This window comes from Sparus aurata, chromosome 6, assembly GCF_900880675.1.
Source record: "Sparus aurata chromosome 6, fSpaAur1.1, whole genome shotgun sequence".
Lineage (NCBI taxonomy): Eukaryota > Metazoa > Chordata > Actinopteri > Spariformes > Sparidae > Sparus > Sparus aurata.
In genome coordinates, this window is record NC_044192.1 from 31,114,505 (window position 1) to 31,134,912 (window position 20,408).

The 20,408-nt window shown below is 43.7% G+C and overlaps 1 protein-coding gene across 14 annotated transcripts in view; it reads right to left on the reverse strand.

Moving 5' to 3' along the window:
- Positions 1-8,649: 8,649 nt before the first annotated feature.
- The window catches only part of foxp1b (forkhead box P1b), a 167,604-nt gene continuing 155,845 nt past the window's right edge, over positions 8,650-20,408 (reverse strand). For 8 of the 14 annotated variants that reach the window (XM_030420378.1, XM_030420377.1, XM_030420376.1 and 5 more), the window contains 7 exons: positions 15,903-16,107; positions 15,641-15,717; positions 14,856-14,957; positions 12,907-13,076; positions 12,472-12,541; positions 12,120-12,286; positions 9,327-9,471 (listed from right to left, as the gene is read on the reverse strand). In XM_030420378.1, the coding sequence (XP_030276238.1) occupies positions 9,327-9,471; positions 12,120-12,286; positions 12,472-12,541; positions 12,907-13,076; positions 14,856-14,957; positions 15,641-15,717; positions 15,903-16,107 (936 nt within the window). Of the gene's footprint in view, positions 9,472-12,119; positions 12,287-12,471; positions 12,542-12,906; positions 13,077-13,386; positions 13,509-14,855; positions 14,958-15,640; positions 15,718-15,902; positions 16,108-20,408 lie in introns of those variants that run through there. The other 6 variants (XM_030420389.1, XM_030420384.1, XM_030420383.1 and 3 more) reach the window with 4 other exon arrangements.

Genomic DNA, 20,408 nt, shown 5'->3' on the forward strand with positions numbered 1-20,408 from the left:
AGTTCTATTTGTTGCAAGTTTTCTACGCAGCATGTCGGGCAGTGTGTGAACCATTTGCATTGTGGAGGGTGCACAAACCAGCTTTTACATCTCGGGACAGAACTCATTTCTTGACGCGTCCTCAGCCTCTTCAATTCTTCAACTACCTAACTGGGAGCTGACGTACAGGGTGACCTTTAACATAGACAATAAGTCCTGATCATCTTATCTCCATACCATCGGATCAAAGTCAAGAAAACATAGATGCTTGAGATAATACTTCTTTAAAGTGTCCCTGACTGTTCAAAACAAACGAAGAGCAACATGAAACTTGCCAAATATTAAACTGAAACCTTTTATATCAAAGAAGAGACGACATTTGGGGGGATTGGGGTTGCTATAACAACACCAGCGGGTCTTTAAAACCAACCGTGCATCCACATTCGGCGCCCATCTCAGCACCTGCGATTGCATTGTTAGTCGTCTTCAGTTAGTGAACCCATCAGTGGATCCAACAGCTCCCCCACCCTTAACCCTCTGTTACCAGGAGAAGGAGACATCTGAGCATCTCGCCTATTTACTCAATGAGCGTAATTACCATTGGCTACTCACACGAGGCCTGCTAACTGATGTGATAAGTACCTTTATACTTTCATCTTCCTTTAGTTCCCTTTTTAATTGCTCGGACTCTCTTTGAAATCTAGCTGTGCCTTCTAATAAAGAAGAAAGCAGGCCCAGCTGTGAAGTACTGATTGTTGTGTTGGAGCTGGAGCTGCTAGTAATGCAGGCCTCGCGGTATTGTTGTGTACATGTGTGAGTATATATGTGTGTGTGTGTTTGCGCGCATGTGTGTGTGTGTGTGTGTGTGCGTGCGTGCGTGTGTGTGCGGGTGGGGGGCAGCGAGGCATGCCTTTTGAACAGCAGGTGGTAATTGAAACAAAACAAGGGCTGATTAGGGAAGCGTCTGGCAACTCATGATCCAAACAGCGAGCCGCCGAGGAGCCCCAACACAAGAGCCCTGGAATAAAGTGGTCATCATCTAATTAACAGAACACATTTTAATTACCGAGTAAACCAAGCAGTGCAGTGTGTCAATTTAACTGATGTGGTAAGTGCCAGTTTACAATATCAGAAACAGACAAATAATTGGAATCTAATTACAAGCAGGTCTATTGCACACCAGCGCCTGCAGCCCATCTTAATAAACAAATTTTTACATCAAACCGTGAATAACAAACACTGCAGGACTGCTAATTGCCTCGCTGCAATGTTGGGAGTTTGCCAGCTTTGACTATTTGACTGAAGCTCTTGTGTGAATGGATGGGGCTGTGCCACGCTGTAATTAGAATAAAGTGAACAGCAGCCATCCATGTTTGTTTTTGTCATCTGACAGAGCTTAATAATATGACTGGTGATCTGTTCGAGTTGTAGGGTCAGCTCATAACAAAGACACATTTCCTCATTTACATCAAGTGGCACGAAGATGGGTTAGGTTTATTTTGCCCGGGTTTTAAGACGCCTCTGCCCACGCCTCAGCATAATGGAGGTTGAATGGAACTTCACTTGCAGCGCTGCAGCACTGAGAAATTAGCCTGTATCCAGACCACATGTTATATGGAAACCCACGTCTGCCAGGAATAGGAAAAGTGACACTTGATTACAGTTTTAATGCGGTCAGGAAAGGAAACCAAGTCATATTGTGACTAAATTCTGAGATATCAAGTTGTGATGCATGATAACAAATCAATAATGTTAAGAAAACTTACTTTGAGAGTGTCTAATCATCAAACCTAACGTTTATTTATTTATTTTTTTTCTAGCTGAAATGGGATCTCCACATCTCTGATTTGTGTAGCAATCCAAACAAGGTGTGGTGTCGTGCTACCCGCCGGCAGTACCCAGGGATCGGGAAGAAAAACAACCAATCACAGCTTTGCATCCAGGATTGAGAATGTTGAGTGTTCCCACATGGCTACCCAGCAAGCTGCACTGCTGTAAAATAGCAATGACACAATGATGATCTGTATAGACGCAACACAGTCAGAAAAAAAATTAATTCCCGCAGATAAGTTCAGACTTAACGTTTATGTTGCAACTTGACTTTTGTTTAGGTTCAGTTTTCTATGTCAGCATTGTGCTTATGCTCTGGTTAGGTTTAGGAACAGAAACCACTTGGTTAGGAAAACATCACGGTTTGGCTTAAAATACCTGTTCTGGTCGCCACAAACTTCAACAGAGATGGTCTGACTTCCTGTGAAAAAAAGCCACTAAAATGTCTGGAAATCTCCCCACAGGCTTAAACTGCTGGCAGCATGGTAGCTTGTCATAACATCACCAACACCATCCCCTCCACTTCCTGATGTCAAAGTCAGCTGATAAGCATATAATGTGAACGTGATATGTCACATTTGGGACAAATGTGTAGCTATTCCTCGCAACTTCTATTGCAGCTAAGATGTCAACTAAGAATTAGGCAAAATCTGACATTTCCTTCTGGAATCTGTGTCGCCATCACTCAAGATAGTTGACAATAGACATGTCGTCAGTTTTCATAGGGACTATTTCTTCAGTACAACCAAGTTCCAGTGTAACCAAAACACAGTGAGGTTGGTGGGTCATCCTTGAGTCTCAGCAACTCTGTTTTGGGGGGAAAGATGTAGATGTTAGTTTTGTAAATGTGTCGTTGTAATGATGCAATGATACGTAATACAGTGTACCAGTACAACTGGTAAAGAGAGGCGAGATGGCCGCCAAGCGAGATGATGATTCAACATTTGCATGTCTGAAACTCTAAATGTTCTTAACAAGATGTCAGGACATTGTCCAGGCGTGTTTTTGGCAACCAAACCGGATACTTTGATGAGACATCGGGACAATTTTGCAGTAGAAAACTTGGTATTTTTCAGTGTTTAGGGTGATGGAACCATGTAAAGATCTTTTCTCAAACCTAACCAAGTGGTTTTTATGTCTAAACCTAACCACGAGCACAACTTAAGTTGTACTTAAGTTGCAACGTCTGTGGTTCGCAGAAAATGGACCCTGGCAACATTTATTCCCGGGATCGGGTTGTTGAGCTCATATTCCAGACATGTCAGCGCTCATGAGTCATGTTGTGCCTGCATTATCCGCTCCTCAGTCACTGAGTCACTGGTTGTTCAGAGAATTTGATAAAGGACTGAAGGATAACACGGCAGTATTAGCGAGGAGCTGCTTGAGGGAGGCTTCAAAGAAAGACCACTCTTAAGTTAAGAATGTGAGATTGAGAGAATTCACAGAACCTGATCAAAAATCAGAGGACCTGGAGCCATATTTAGACTCTTGTTTTGTTTCAGTTGGAGTCTATTTGAAATGTGAAAATGATTAATAAGGAATTGCATCAAAACATCATGTCAGACTGGTGTGTGTCAGCGCTGTGCACGGAACGTCAGATTTATGTGAGGAGGGCCCACATCGGCTGATCATGTCACAGCTCCAATATATCCCACAGTTCCCGTAATATTTCATCCACCTTTATGGTCTATAATAATATCATATGTTAATGCCTCTCTGTAAGTTACTGTGCTCGGATTAATTGATGTGAATGAGTCTGCTCTGGATGACTTTTGAGCACAAACGCCTTCCATTACTGCGTGTTCCCTCCAACTTTATGTTGCCCGGTTTGTGATCAGTGTCATGACAACAACACAGATGCACATGAATCCTGACCGCCCGGTGAAATACGGCCCGCGGAAAGATTGCTTGCGATTTTATATCGTTTCCATTAAATCTTGTCTTTCAAAGCTCTTAATTAATAATACACTTGACATTTATGTTTTCCAGCAATAAGCTAAGCAAGAAACGATTTATGTCACCTAAAGCTTTTTAACAAATCAATGCAACTATTTGTAATTGCTTGTTTCACAAGATTAAAAGTGCTTAGACTTGATCTCTGTCTCCTGTTTAGTGGCCAACATGACCTGCGCCTCCGTCGTAAAAAACGCAAGTCCTGGTCATCAGCATTAGCTCCCGTCACCAAATCCATATCGCTATTATTTCTGGAGTTTTAATGCTGTTACAATTTATAGCTTATCAAATGCAGTTACCTAAATTGCTGTTAGGAAAAAGACAGTTTAACTGTCTCTTTTTAATTACGATATAATTTAAGGTTGAGGCTGAGATGAGAGGCCTGCTGGAGATGACAAACAGGTCTGTGTGGATCGAGTCTGCAGGCCGAAATAATGATGGAAGCAGCACGAATAGGGGTCCGAGAGGTGACATCTGCAAAACTGAAACACTCACTGTTGTGAATTCATCTGGTAATATGAGCTTGTATCAGTCAGAAATATATTAAATCAGGTTTTGATGACCTTAAAGGGGATAGCAACTAAGAAAAAAAAAAACTGCTTTATGCATTATGTGTGCTGTGAAAAGTAATAAAAAATGTTGTTGCTGTATTCAAACTTTGAGTGACTTCTTGATTCTGTCATCACTAGGGTTCAGTTACATGCGATATAATCGAAATGTGTGAAGCGGTAACAGAATAAGAGACCTGGAGAAGACGATGTGAACAACCAGCATTTTATTGCATGTTTAGAATGCTCACGTCAGCCGTCGCCACTGACTACAACAGAGTGGTCTGCATCAGACAGACGAGGAATGATGAGGAGGTTACAGGCTGATGGAAGTGATGAGCAATAATATTCCTCTCTAAAAAAAAAAAAAAAAAAAAACAACAGGAAAAAGAAACTACAGAGTACATCCTCAAAGAAAAAAAAACAAGAGAGAGAGAGAGAGAAAAGAAAAGCTGCTGCAGGATGAGAGCACCGTGACAGCTCCTGGGCTGCACACCCGCCTCCCCTCCTCTCCCCTCTCCCTCCCTCCCTCCCCCCCCTCCCCCTCCATCTGTAAGAGAAAAAAAGAAAGAAGAAAGTGTGGTGTGAGAGAGGGAGAAAGAGGGGGACGGAATGACAGCGGGCTGGATGGTTGGCGATGGATGAAAACGATGGCGTTGGAGCTCGGGTGCCAGTGTGTGATGTGATGTTGGGGGGTGAGGGGGGTGGGGGGTGGGGATCTGATGCCACGCGGCCGCAGTTTGCAGGACGTTAAAGTCTCCAGCAGCGTCTCACCTTCGACCTGCCTGCTGTGCTTGGTTTGACTCATTTACAATGACCCTTGAGATAAAAATATAAATATCTTGATGCCGAACAGAATGTGTGTTTTCACCTACATGACATGGATGATGATGACGATGACGATGACGATGATGATGATGGTAAGGGGGAGGACACATCTTGGATGCGCGAGTGAAATGGAATTTTCAAACAAACAGAAACAGCATTTAACAATATTCTTTACATCTTGGCACTGCATATTTTTTTCTTTTTCCTATTAATTTCATATAAAATATCATTAGATTGATACACCCTTATATTATTACTGACCACTTAAAACCATATCCCCCGCCCCCTCCCGTCTCTGTGACCCTGGGATTAGTCATGCAAGATATCTCCGTCTCATAGAGGAAATATACCTGTCTGCCCTTTTCTCCGAGCAGTAATCTTTAACATACAGCCACAGAAGGCAGTGGTTGGACCATCAAAAGGAAGTATCAAAAAACAGCTTAACACAAAGAGGGAAAAAAATCTGTACAAAATGCTTAGGTCAATGATAACAGAGAAAAGTCTGTTTTTCTATATTACAGTTTAAAATCCAAAATGGGGGATAATCTCCCCCCCGGCCTGCCCCTGCCCAGCTCACCCAGACGTCTGCGTGGATGATGTGATTTTTTTTTTTTTCCTTTTCTTTTCTTTTTTTTTTTTTTTTTTTTTTTTTAAGCAAGGATTACTAAGTAAAATACATTTGCAGCACAGTTTGCTATTCCAATACATACAGCAGTTTCTTTTTTTTTCTCATAGCTATTTCATAGTTAATACAAAGCAGTCGCGATAAAGCAAACATCATAACACAAATGTATTTTTTGATCTTAAAAAAAAGAGAGAGAGAGAGAGAGAGAGAGGGAGGAAGAGGACAGGAAAAGACAAAAAGGCTATACCGACATGTATGTACAACCTAATATTGGAACGCCCCTTTAAAACAACCCATCAGTGAATCGGAGAACAGGCTTTTGACAGGATGAATGGTGCCACACACACAGCTGGGTGATATTTTTCGATGAACCAAAAAAAAGGCCTGAGGTTTGGATTGGTTTGGCAAAAAAAAAAACAGAACAAAAGGATGAAGCCTTTAAAGATAAACAAGCTCTAATTTCTTTTTTTTTTTTTTTAAGTCATTTTCTCTCTACAGTATCAGACTACACATGCAAGACATACGACTAAGTGCAACTGAGTGAAATGTTTATTTTTTTCTTCTCATTTAGTTGACTCATTCCCTATAGGTTTGAACTGAGGTATGCGTACAAACGGTTTTTTCTCATGCTGTTATCTTTAGTAATGTCGAGCTACACATGCTGAGAATGTTCTAATCTAACCAGCCATATTTTTCTCCTCCTTTTTTCTTTTTTCGAAATACCAAACAATCCAGCCGGACGAGGCGGCTGGAGGTTTTTTTGTGGATGAGCTCGGCCCCCCAGTTCTCACGATCCTGGCCTGGCTGTAACTGACCCATCCCACAGCTGCCTGGATATTAAATACATCTTCTGGAAACCACAGATTGCCCTTTTCCTCTTTGTAATTAATGAGCGGTGAACTTAAAAAATATAATAATCATAATAATAACAATAACTGCCATAAAGTACCTTGTACCCAGCTTATTTGTTGACAGGAGTGTTTTTTAATATAAAAAGTAATATGTTGACAGAAACTAAACACAATCATAAAGTCTTGCCAATCTTAACAAAGACGCTAAACCCCCTAAAAAGTGGCATACAATCATTACAAAAGGATACAAATGAAGAAGGAATCAAAAGAAGAGAAACATTGAATCATTGTGTGGTCCAGTTGAAGCATAGAATCCGTTTCACATTGTTCTCTGCAAAGCTTTTTCCCATTAACCAGTATATTTTTTTTTTTTCCTTTTATCTACATACCCTTTATGTTGCACACAAAATCTGCTCCTGACCAAAAAGCTCCCTTTTCCACTCACTGGCCCAAAGACAAAAAGAAGTTTCCCTAATTTGGTCATCATGTAGTCAGACTGTCAGCACCTCCCGTTCACTTTTGGTCACTGCAAACTTCACTGCAGCTGCCCTGTTTGAGACACCCCCCCCCTTTGGTTTTTTAAATTTTTTTTCTATAAAAATGAATGAAACACCAGCTTGAGGAGCAATTTCTTTTTCTTTTTTTCTTCCCTCGATTATGGGAGAGAATGGAGGAGAGATATTTGGCCTTATCTGATATTGCATGGAACACACAACATCGACTTTGTAGTTTATCTTTGGTAGTCACAGAACAAGATATTCAAACACATCAACAACTGAAAATAAAAAAAAAAAGAAAAGCCAAATAAAACACAAAATAATAATAATACTAATAATAAATAAAAACAAATTAAAAGTGGTTGATTGCAGTCTTGAAATTCATGGTCTCTTTCAAATTTGACTCCCTACCAAAGCTGGAATTTTTTTTACATCGCTGCATCGCAAAACCACGTGTGGATTCCGCTCGGTTCAATGCTGTGGACTACATCTATTGGCTTTTTGGGTGTCACTGAACGTCGAGGTCTCCACATTCCCTAAATGGCATGTATGGATGTTTGGGCCCTTTTGTGATGGCTGTCAAATGCTGGAATGTGCAATGTTTAGGTCTTATTGCAAATCTTTTCTCCCCTCGATGAAAAAGGAAAAATTGAGCTTTTTTGTTTTTTTTTTCATCCCGTGTGCAATTATTAACACTCACCACAAACCTTAAACTAGCCATGCGCGTGATACAAATTAAAAAAAAAAAACTACAGGGAATGCACGTTTATCTTCAAGCACTGAATGAAATTACAGCGTGGAAAAAGGCAGACACGTTTGATTAACAATGACAGTTGTGTTCAGGAATCACAATTAGTTGGTCTAAATCATTATCTTTCGCCGGTGCACACCTGACATTTTCATTTTCCTTGGAGAAAAAAAAAAACGAAAAAAACCCGGAGCTTGTAAGTGATCAGAAATTCTGTTGCAGCTCAACATGCTCTGCCGTGAGGGGCTGTTTTAAAGTGTAATTTCATAAGGGTAAATCATAACCTGCATGATTTCTCTGTCATTCATTCGCATCTTAAATTAAACTTCATTGATGCGTGGAGAGAGCCTTCATTATGAGTAGTGCATTGCCAATGGACTTCATGAGCAGGAGGACGATGAGGAGGAGGAGGAGGAAGAGATGGGGGAGGAAGGGGGAAGGAGAGGGGTGAGGGGCGGGCTACACGTCAGAGTGGTGACTTTTCTTTTCTTTTCTTTTTTTTTTGAAGATCGCGGAATAAATGACAGAAAAATACTACTTGGTATGTGACATTCTGCTTCGTGTGTGTGTGTGTGTGTGTTCAACAGAACAACATGAAAGGAAATCATAAACATTCATCATCAAGTGCTGACCACACAGAATCTCCACAGCATGGGCATGAGGTCTGATCAGTTTAAAGGAATAAAACAACAAACAAAAAAGATGCAAACATCAACAACAGCACTGAATGGAAAAAAAAAAAAAAAGACACATTATGTTGATAATCTATAATTCCCCCCCCCCCCCCCCCCCCCGACGAAAAAGTACACCCAAATAAAAACATCCGCTCCCACCCGAGATGGAATCAAAACCAATGAGAAGTGTCGAAGGCAGTGACAATGAACAAGTCCGCACTCGCTCTCCCTCGCGCGCGGTGTAAATTAAACGTCAGTCATTTCCCCCCCTCTCTCTCTCTTGAGTTTGTGGTCAGATGTGTGTGTGTCTGAGAGAGGGAGGAGAAGAGGGAGGGTGGAGGAGGTGGTGGGGGTGGGGGAGAGACACAACCCCTCTTGCAGTCCGCCGAGTGTGAGTCCGTCCTGGCTGCGCGGCGAGAGGTTCTCCGGCACCCCCCTGTACCAAACAAGTCCGATCCCACACACGAGTAGAAATGGAGTTCGTTTTCACGTTTTTTTTTTTTTTAAGCTTTACTTGAATCAAAAGTAGAAAGTAATCAGAAAAAGGAAAAATCCCACGTGTGGGGGTGTGGTTTTTTTTTTTTGTTTTGTTTGTGTGTGTTCTTGCTATGTTTTGTAATGGCACTAAAAAGTTTTATTCGGAGACATTTTGAGCGCTGTCATCAGTGGCTGAGACTGCAGTTCAGTGTTTGTTATCTGCGGAGCGGTTTTCTCCCAGATCACCCAGACTGCCTCTGCCTCTGAGGCCGGGGGGAGGAGAGGGAGGGGGGGAGGAGGGGGGGCGGCGCTAGCCTTACAGCATGTCGTCGTGGCCCTGGTCGTCGTCGTAATCTCTGTGGTGATCTAAATCTGGACTGTGATTGGCAGTCGTTACCAGGGAGAGGGGCCCTTCGTGGTCTTCGGGGTCCAGTGGTTCCTCCTTAACGCTGATGTGATGCCTGGAAGAGGAGGAGGAGGAGGAGGAGGAGGAGAAAATGAAACTCTTAGTTCTTTAACTTTCTTAATTTTTCTTCATAACCTTTCACAAATTCAACTGATTCTGTTTATAAAGAAGGAAACAGGGGAACAAAAACAAATGTCTGGCTTCAATGAGACTGTGAGCGGGGGGGCCTCGCTGGTGCCGATGATAATTTCAGCTTTTCTTTTGAGGTATTCCAATCCCGGCAAAGCTGCAGGCTTTTTTTATTTTCATGGCAACCGACAACAGGGTATTCACTTAGAATTGATAAATGAGGAAGATTAACAACGCGAGATGACGAGAGGAGAGAATGGACTGCGCCGAGTGAGCGGGCTGCCGTTGTCAGCCTCCTGGTGGCGGAGGATCAGCGGCGCGCTGTGTGTTCCCCTTCCTGCTCGTTAACATGCACAACCTGCGAGGCGGGTCTCCAGAGGACGACCCCGAGCCGGCTTCTATCATTAATCAACTTCAAGCAAACACAGCGACCAGACACCGGCGTACATGCTTTAAACTCCAGAATTAATGCATATTTTCAAGCAAGTGTCAATAAGGGAAGAAAAGCGCTGGCAGGAGAGGCGCGCGAGGAGAGCAGCGGCGGCTCACTCGGCACAACACCGTGATAAGAAACAGAGCCCTTATGAGAATAATAACGCTGTCACTTGTAAACAAGGCAAAAACATGAGACCACCCACCCACCCCCCCGCTCCAGCTCCCAGCCTGGGCAAAAGAGCCACTAAAGAGATGAGATCTGCCAAATTTCTCATTACAGAAGCAGAGCAGGAATAAAGCGCAGGGGGGAGAGGAGGCCTGGCTGTGGCAGAGAGGAAGAGAAAAAATAAAAAAATAAAAAAAATAAAAACATTATGAGCAGCTGCAGGGGACTCGCCGCTCTAACCTGCGGTGCCAGGCTGCCTTAGCGGAGGCAGAGCGGTGTCAGGATGAGGCACCGGGCTCATTTACTACAACAACAAGGGACAACTGGCAACATTCTTCATCACCAAAGCCCACATTTGATTTATTCGCACCAGGACGTCTTGTGTGATCTGCGACTATTGTGACGGAGACGCCTGTATGCTAATGAGCCGACATATTTTTGTGTAAATTCTAAAGAGGGGGAAAAAGTAAAGTCAGCTTTTCTATCACTTTCACATCAAAGTAACTCCACAAGTGCCGTTGCCTCGGGTCTGACTCCGTGGCTGCGGGGCAGACATGAAATTGTTATTATTATGCTATTGAACTTGCATGCTGATTCTACACTTTGCTTATAATTAGCCGTCTCTGGGTACCTGCTTCTCGTCTGGCTGTTTGGGAGAAGTGCTCTGGTTTCCTCAGCAGTGTTAAAAAAGCTGCGTCTTGTCAACCAGCAGCGGCGCATGTGGAAAACACATGTTGTTACACAGCTAACAGTGGCGATGAACTTGTGTTTGGCACAGAGCGAGCCAGAGCCATCGCATTAAAACAGGGATATTTTTTGCACATGTTTAGTTTATTGCTCATTCCCCGCGCAAGAAGAGACTTCCAGCGCTGCCGCTACCGTACGTAACGCTCAGCGCTCGATCCGTAGGCATGAAAGGCCGCGTATGTTTTGCTAATAAGAGAATAAAGTTCTTTAAAAGCAAAAGAAAACAGATTTAACTCATTTTGTGCTTGAATAAAGCTTATAGACATAATTATGGAGCGAGAGTTTGTGAGCCCCATCAGCCTAAAGATAGAAGCAGAGGGGCAGAGGGAGAAGCAGGCTGCCTTTAGGCCAGCACACCCATCCTGTCTCTGCCTTTCCTGTTCCACAGCCATGCTCAGAGCTATGTTCGCAGTGATTAGAGATGGCACTTTCCTCCATTTGGCCAGGAGCTCATTACTGCACCTTTTTTTTTTTGTTTTCAGGCAGAATTTCCCCCAAGCTCAGACATTTCAGGAGGCCATCCCCGAGTCTACCCGCGCCGCACGTCGGTGGTCTGCCCCCACATCTGGAAACGATGCAGCGTGTGCTGTATTATTTTAGGCTTCAAACAACTTAGCAGACACTCCTATACAACAAGTGAACGGGGAGCTGCGGTTTCCCGGCCGACCGCAACTTTCCTACATGAGAATCTTGGATGATGTCCTCCAGACTAATTACGCTTTTGTGTTGTTTTTTCTTGCCACAGCTCGGAGGCGTTTGCGAAGGTGTTGCGGCTCATGTTTCGGAGCCAACAGCTCTGTCACTCTGAGTTCTGGCATTTTGTAAATATTTGAACGAATTGGAATGCTGATTATGGCGGGACTCGGGCAGACAGCAGGACACATGAAGGAGAGTTCATAAACTCGCTGTTAGAATAACAGAGAGGCTCCGGTCTTTTCTTTCTTCCAAAAGGTGGAGTTTCCTTTTCGGCAGGGAGGCCAGCCGCAGATCTGGCCGTGACCCCACACACCACTCCAATATCGCCCCTCTTCACTTTATTTATTGTCCTCTTATTGTTTCTGTTTCATCTGATGCCACGCATTAGGTAATTTTTAGAGTATTGTGGGTGGGTATTGAAATATTCTCTGTCTATATTTCTTTAGAGACGGCGGCTGAAAATCTTTTCCTCTCCTCTATTTTCTCACACAGGCCGCGGTGCAGATAGAAAGCGTGTGCGTGCCACTCACATAGCTGGCAGGGGCGAGCGTCCCGGGCTGCTGTCACTGCCGTTGCTGTTTCCATGGTCCATCGCTCCATTCATCTCCTCACGGATGGCGTTAGCCAGGGAGTTGAGGGTGGGACTTCCAATGGAAGCAGTAGTGTATAGAGGTATGTTGTTTTCTGCCATTGAAGCCTGAAAAGCAAAGCCCGAAGCATTAAATGTGAAACGGAAGAGAGTTGTCAGCACTTTCTCAGTAGCCCATCACTCTTTTCACACTGGTACAACCCCCTTCAAAACAAAGACCAGAGGAGAGACTTTTATTAGCTTTTAAAGTTCCGAGTGCTGCAGCTAAAGATGAAGTCACTTTTTGCTTTTACCTGGAAGGCAGCAGAGAGGGTCGGACCATAGCCCAAGCTGGTCTGAATGTTCTTCACTAAGGCTGGACTTCTGCAAACAGAGAAATCTAATTACAAACCACAGACTCGTGTCTCACCTAGCATGCATTCCTCAGCTGCAGGATCTTATTTCATAAAGAGAAATCAATGCACTTTGTAAAAGAACTAAACACATTTACTGGTGTAGTAATGTGGATATTAAGGCTATAGTTCTAAGATGTTCAATCACTTGACAATACCACACAACTATCTGCAACACTTTGCATTTCATGGGAGGAAAGAACAGGTTGATGGAGCATGATGGATGGCTTGCCAAACACAGAAAGCATGATGACAACACTGAAGGGAGGGGGGGAGGAGGAGGCATGCAGGTGGGGCTGGGCCTCTGGAGTTTGCAGGGCAGGCGGAAGTGCTTACTGTACGAGCAGCTCGTCAAAGTTCTCATCAGCGGCGTATTTCCGAGGGCGACCTCGCTGTATGTGGCGGCCACGCTTAAACTCCTCATCATCAACGGTCCAAAAGGACCCAAACTCATCCTCTACTCTCACAAAGCACTTATGCAGGGAAAGGTTGGTGCGAATGGCACCCTGGGAAAGCAAACCAGCAGGGGGGGGGGGAGCGGGAGCAGCCAGATGCAGATGCAGTGATAGACGGGACAGAGACAGAGGACGGACACACACAGAGACACAGGGAGGAGGGCAGAGGGTGAGGACCAAAATGAAAGAAAAAAAAAAAAGCCATTGTGAGTTATGAAGCATCACCAAAAGCATGGAGGGGAGGCAAACACCAAAGCAAGCAGGGACCTTGGACGTAATGGCACACAGACAACGAGATGAAGCAGCAACAGCCTCTTTCCATCAGTGAACGGAGACACAGGGCTCAAAAGGCCGAACCTACCCACTGATCTTTTGAGGCCGTCTCTTTTGGAACTCTATTTCGTCGACTGTCCACACAGCCCCTTTTACGTTTTCTACCCGCACAAAACACTTGTGAAGACTAAGATTATGCCGGACTGCGTTCTGCAGTTGGTGTAAAAACAGAGAGAGACAGAAAAGGTTGCTATCAGTACAGTAACAATATTTTGACAGGGTACTGGATGAAACCTGAACGAAAACAATAAATGTTATTGGCAGTAAAATCGTCCTGAAGTTTCAAATTACTTCAACAACACATAAATATTTCTTGGTTGCCGTGGCAATAGGGTTAGTGACATTCTTTGTTCTTATCATTCATGACGCTGCCTTTCACTGCTCAGTCAGTGTGAATTGTAATGAGTGAGATACAGAAACTAGCATTTTATTCATAATATCTGCACCGACTAGAAAAGGTCATTTAAACATTTCCTATTACATTATCTGAGGAGAGAGAGCGAATTAAAGTCAAATCCAGCGTCCAATCCAAATCATTTAGGCATGAAAGTAGACCTGCATATATCATTCCAGGAGCTACGCTGAGTGTATGTGTATGTGTGTACACCGAGTGTGTAGAGAGAGAGAGAGTTGTGGAATCCAGTGTTAATAACACCAATGTGCCCGCTGTCAGTAAGTGTGGGAGAAGTGTGTGTGTGTGTATGTGTGTTTGTTGGGTCTCATCCAGCTGCATGTGACATATCAGGTAAGGCTGAGGAGAGACTTCAGCGTCTTTCTCATTGAAATGTCACTTTCTGACTGTGGTGTGTGTTCGTGTTTTCTTGTACTTGCTACATACTGAGGACCGAGTTTTTAACCCACAAAGTGAGGACATGTTTGGGAAGTGGGGACATTTTGGCCAGTCCTCACAAATTCAAAGGTCTATCATAAAGGTTAAGACTTGGTTTTAATCGTTAGGCTACATTTTCTGTGTGGGATGGGGTGAGGCATCCAGTCGTGATGGTTAGTCTGGGTAAGGGGAATGCATTATGCCACTGAGGATCCTCACAAGTACTGAAGTACAAGCGTGTGTGTGTTTGTGGCCTGGTGAAAAACAGAGTGTTCCCTTCTGAAGTGAGTGTGCGAGGCTCAGCCAGGAGTCACTGGCAGAGCTCTGCTATGTTAAACTAATGCCACCCACCAGCAGAACATCCCCACATATTACTGGGAGATTTCTTTTGCACTTTTCTTCTCTCCCGTTCCCTTTTTTCTTCCTTTTTTTTTTTTTTTTTTTTTTTTGCAAAAACGCACATATTCCTCTCCTTGGTTTTTCTCTGTGGTTCAAATGTTTGTTTAAAGGGTGGTTCATTTGGACAGAATAAGTGAAGTATTGTTATGTGTCAGGAGAAGGGTTCGTTTATAAAGGTATGATGCCTGGCTATCATTTAATTCTCTTTAACATCAACTCAATGTCTCCATCCGGTTTAAAAAAAGTCAGTAGGAACAAGCAAAAATTACCTTCCACGTCGCCGCGTTGCGCCTAAAATATGCAAACATTCGTGTGAACCAGTTGTAGATTTCGTTTAGTGTTAGCTGCTTTTCTGGAGATTCGAGGATCGCCTGCATGAGGAACAGTGACAGAAACAAACATTCACAATTTTGCTCCCTTCACAAAGCAATCAATAATTCACAAGAGGCATGCAGGTTTGTGTGTGTTCTCTCGAGAGGAACACAGACAAACAGCAGAGGAATTGTCCATGCGAAGTGTTTTTTAGAAGTCTTCTGCACTTTTCATTCAAAACGGCAGATTTGAATATATTTTCTTTTGTGGGTGTAAATGAAGGGCAAGCGAAAACATTTCTCAGGCAGATTACAGGGCAGCAATTATGGCCGGCTCAGATTAATTCCTGAGATCCCAGATTACTGCGGCCCGGCAATAATTGAGTGGCCATCTTAAAACAGGTTCATCCCTACTGTTGTGTGAAATGAATTTGGTTAATAATCACAGCCACTGAAATGCTTAATCAAATGCAATTGTCGTATGTGGCTGTTTTTTGAAATCCCGTACGCATTCTTGCACTCATTTCGAGATGGCTAATGTGTTCCTCTGTCTAAACTGTATTGGAAATTTAACAGCGAGGGAAGAGAGGAATAAGTGGAACAAATGTAGTTTGTGACCTTGTCAATAGCTGAGTGTATATCTGCTGTATTTCTTGCTTTGGCAAGGCACTGTGAAGGATGTTGAGGGCTTTCTTTCCTAAATGTAGACACATTAGAGACAAAAACATGGGCAGAATTCTTACCTGTCTTATTAATGAGGCGTACGTGAACGGCGGTCTAACGTCTGCATTCATGTAAAACTCTTTGTTCTGACTGAGATCTGCACACCGGGAACAAACACAAACTGTGTCAACACGGAACAAAACGATTGGGTGTCAACAGTAATGTGCCATCAGGGTCTGATGGCACAAATCATAGCATGATTACATAACTGTGTGTATATACAGACACGGTATGTAAAGTGTGCGTGTCAGTCGCAGAGATGAGTGTGTAGCTTGTGTGTACCTGGAGAGATGGGCATGTTGTACTTTTCTGAGTAGCGCCGTCGCATGGGGCCCATGCTGTGGAGGCTGTTGGCTGTGATGACGGAGTGGGTCTGGGACAGGGGTGTGAGGGGTGCCGTGGGCGTGGTGGGGGTCTGGGGCAGGCTCAGAGGAGGAGAGGCCTCTGGGGCCGATTTGGACAATGTGACGTTGGACACCAGGTTGAGCTGAGGGGAGGAAGGACAGAGAGACAGACAGAGAGGGGAACAGTCAGTCCTCTAATTACCCATGTGTCTGAGACGCCTCATTGGCTATGCGTATCTCCTCTCTAATTGCAGGCGGGCCCTGAGATGATCCATGAGCGTTTGCTAAATGTTTGGAAAACAACCCTGGAGGCCGGCTCCTCCACCTCCTCCTTTCTTCACGCTCGGCTCTCTCCTCCCTCCCTCTCCGTCGCGTCGAGCCCATTCCCAGCTCTCTGTTTCATCGCCTTTTGTTAATTCTTTTGTCCCTCTTGTCCTGTTTAGACAACACACCCGCACCTCCTCCACCCACTGTGGGACAACAGCACGGTTGCTAGTGAGGGTTGAGCAGAGTGAGGGAAGATGGGCCCGAATAGCTCTGAAAAATGACAGTGTGATTCTCACCTACCGCTGAGCATCCCCGCTAATAAGGCAGCCAGAGGAAGAAGCCAATCTGGGCTAATTACGAGCTGAAATTGTATTGTGAGGACTCTAATTAGGCGCTGCTTATGGAGGTGATCTGATGATTAACTACTGTATCTGACTGACCTCCATCATCAGGGCCACGATGGCCGCAGCAATGACAGCCCCAGTATTTTCAAGTAGAGGATATTTGGTTTTTACCACTGAGGCCTGCGTGTGTGTGTGTGAATGGGCTGGGCGGGCGGAGGAGAAGGAGGATTTAAGTAATAATGGCTACAAGGTAAACTAATTATGGCGAGTGCTCCAAAGGTATAGCATGGCTTCCAGCAGCTGCGGCGGCTCTGAGCCAAGTGCCAAGCCTCCGTACTGGAGCAGCAGTCAAGTGGAAAATTCTAGCCTGACCCCCTGCTCCAGCTATTAATTGGCAGGAAAACTAATGACACAGATACATATTCCAACAAAATTGTTCTAATTGCTAATTTGCCGAAGGAGGCCAGTTTCCAAATTAAACATGACTTCAGACTGTGAGAAAAGGAGAGGGAAGAGAAAACACAGAGAGAGAAATGGAGACGGGAGACACATCTCATGCGTGACGTCATTGGTTGATTGCGAGGGGTCAGACGATGAGGACTGGTTTGACGACAGAGAGTTAAAAGTGAACAGACATCTGACTGTACGCAGCAACACAGATCCTGTTCAGCAGCTATTATTATCTTCACTGCCAGCACGAATAATAGGGCTGCAGCTAATGTTTTTTTTCATCGTCAACTTATCAGGTTATTATTTTCAGAATTAATCAATCAATCTTTAGGCTGTAAAATGTATAAAAATCATAAAAAAACGACTGTCACAATTCCAATGAGCACAGAGTAACACCTTCAGACTGACGTTTTTGTCTTATCAACAGTCCAAACCCCAAAGACTTTTCATTTACAAGAAAAAAGCGGCAATTCCTTACATTCAATAAGCTGGAACCAGCTTGATTACATGATTAATGGATTACCAAAAAAGGTTGCCGATGAATTTTCTTGCGACCAACTAATTGAATAATCGACTATTCATTGCAATCCAAGCGCCCCAGAATTGACTGCCGACACTGTCCTTTCGTCTTTTGTTTAATTATTAAATCACAGTTTGTTTGTTTTTTCCCCAAAATTCACCGTTATCAAATGAAGTTTCAAACTGCTTCCACCAAAATTAGAGACAGATATGTGTCCAAGTCCTCACAATGTCTGTTTATGTTTTGGAGGCTGAACTCTGGCTTTTTGGCAGAGTCTGCCCAAATAATTTGGATTACTGCTGGGACGTACAAATGTACACTACATCCTCACCAACAGCAGCACAAGACGTGTTATTCTAAATCACGAGCAAAATAAATCACACTGGGGTTCGCGTGTTTCTGACACAATGCTATCAATAGAACGGGGCTGCGGTGTTGACTTCTCTTCCTGTGGATTAGCAGGCTTTGTTTCATGTTTCATCCATATTCCCTGGCAATAAACACAGAGAGGCTTCAACAATAGGCCAGACAGGCTGGTAATAGCCTTGCCTTTGTTTGCCTCACCATTTGGGCTCACTCCAGTGCCTAGACAAAATGAGACTTCAGACTGAAATTAATTAAATGGTAATTGGTGATCTAATTATACTGGCTTTGACTCGGCAAGCTGCTAAAGAAAATAAACAAAAAGTCCCTCCTTAATTATGTATGGCGTAAAAGGTCAGATTTCTGACAAGAATGCTTAGTGACACCGAGTGCAGACACCCACCCACACACTCAGAGGCAAATACAAACACGCGCGCACACACACACACACGCAGAAACAGGCATTGCTAATGTGGCACATTTTGTTTTGATCCCCCTCCCACCCACCCACCTCAGAAGAATAAAATGAGTCCTATTCATTTGACGCCGAGCATGCACAGTATCACTTTGTTTGTCTTTAATTATAACTAAATGTAAACCAGCAAATTCATCTGAGCTGCGCTTGCTGTGACAGCCGGCCACTTACACATGCCTCTATTATATGCAACAGCACAGAACTGCAGAAAAGCATAACTAGCAATTACAGGAGGAACACAATTGTTTCCTCGGAGTGGCTGCATCTCCAGTCAGCTCTGACAATGCTTTCATTCTGCAGCAACTCAGAGGGCCACCTCTGATCTGCAATCTCGCTAAAGCCTCGGAGGGGCCATGGGACCCTGACCTGTGTAAGTCCAGCACTCACCCAGCCGAAGCCAGACATATTTATCATAGCGTTTCGTAGCGGCTCGCAGCAGGCAAAGTGGCTCTGAGAATGGGAGTCTATTTATTTGAATAAAAATCCCAGCGTGCCCCCCTTGAGAGTGTTAACGCTGAGCTCTGACACAGCCATTCTCACAGGCCCCGGGGAGAGAGGAGAGGTAGCGAACTCAAGATGCTATCTGCCGCCCCGACCACTTTTCATATACAAATGTCCCCGTGTCAGAGCCCTCGTTTTGCACTCTAATCTACACAATCAGTGTGTGTGACACAGGCGCGGCTTTTACAGACAGCCTATTGTCGCTCGACATCTCCAGGCGCTTTATGTTGACGGGCCGCGCCGCTCGGAGCGCACACGCAGCGTCTGCACGTCAATAGCCACCTCTCTGACTGTAAATAAATGATCCAAGCTGCACGGTGTCGCGGAGAGACGAGACTCCTGCGCGCACATTGTGCGAGCCTCGTGTGCGTGATTTTCACATTCACGCCCCGCAGTAAAATGATCTTTGCACATTTGGCTCCCTGAATGGACTGTCATACAGACTGAAATATGGTGCTGAGGCCCCTTCTTAAACATGACAAAACAGCGGAGACACTTAAATGCCATATGTTAAGCCCTTGCCCCTATAGGATAGGGATTAGGCAGGAGGCTTTATGGCATGGCATATATTAAGAGTGATAAGCATGATGTCTGGAATGTGTCAAGAAGATAATAAATTGATCCGCTGTAACATTTACTCACACTCTCAGCTGATCACCTACAGGAAATATTGCTGAATTACCAGTTAGCCTTTTGTTTTTCTTCATTCATCCTGCAGGATATACATTTCAACAAAATGACCTTTGTTCACTCTTCATTCCGTTGTCGACTTTTATGCCAAACTCAGCTTGAGATGCATACAAGTAAAAACTACCACTTAATGTAACGTGAAAAGATGCTTACAAATAAAAACTGATAAAACAAGTTTCACTTTTCTGTCTGAATGTTTGGCTAAAACAAATTTTACCTTGACCCAAGATCAACCTCTGTTCACTTCTAATTCTACTAATTGCTTTTAAAGAAGGCTGAGGGTAATTCCTGACAAATTTTTAACCCAAAACGAGGATTGAAATGTCCTTAGGGAGGCGTTTGCTATCATAGAAAATCAATCTTAAAATCAGCAGGTGCTACTATCATCAGTATGTGTCTTTTAAAAACAGTAGGAAATATCTACTTATACATACTAATCAGCCCCTAATTGAAATATCACAGTTTTAATATGTTGCTTCAGTTGTTTCGCCCTGTAATGTTGTTTCATTTTTACAGTCTTCTTTAAGCTACATCCATAAGATTGATGTTGTTTTTTAATACATTTCTTATATATTTAATTTTTACGTGGCAGGAAAGTCATGTTTAACTCTTCTTTTGAAATCGCCAAAAATAAATGTTAAACCTTATCCATTTATAAAACACAATGCCTGATGCTATTACTGTATTTCTATCTCTTTTCCATCTGCCCAAACCGGCTCTGGCTCTCTGTGTGTCTGAGGCTGTTACGGAGTGAGCATCCAGTTCATCACAGACACCCAAATTGAATCTCAGATGTCAGCAGATGTGGTCCAAACAATATTTACTGCCTCCCAC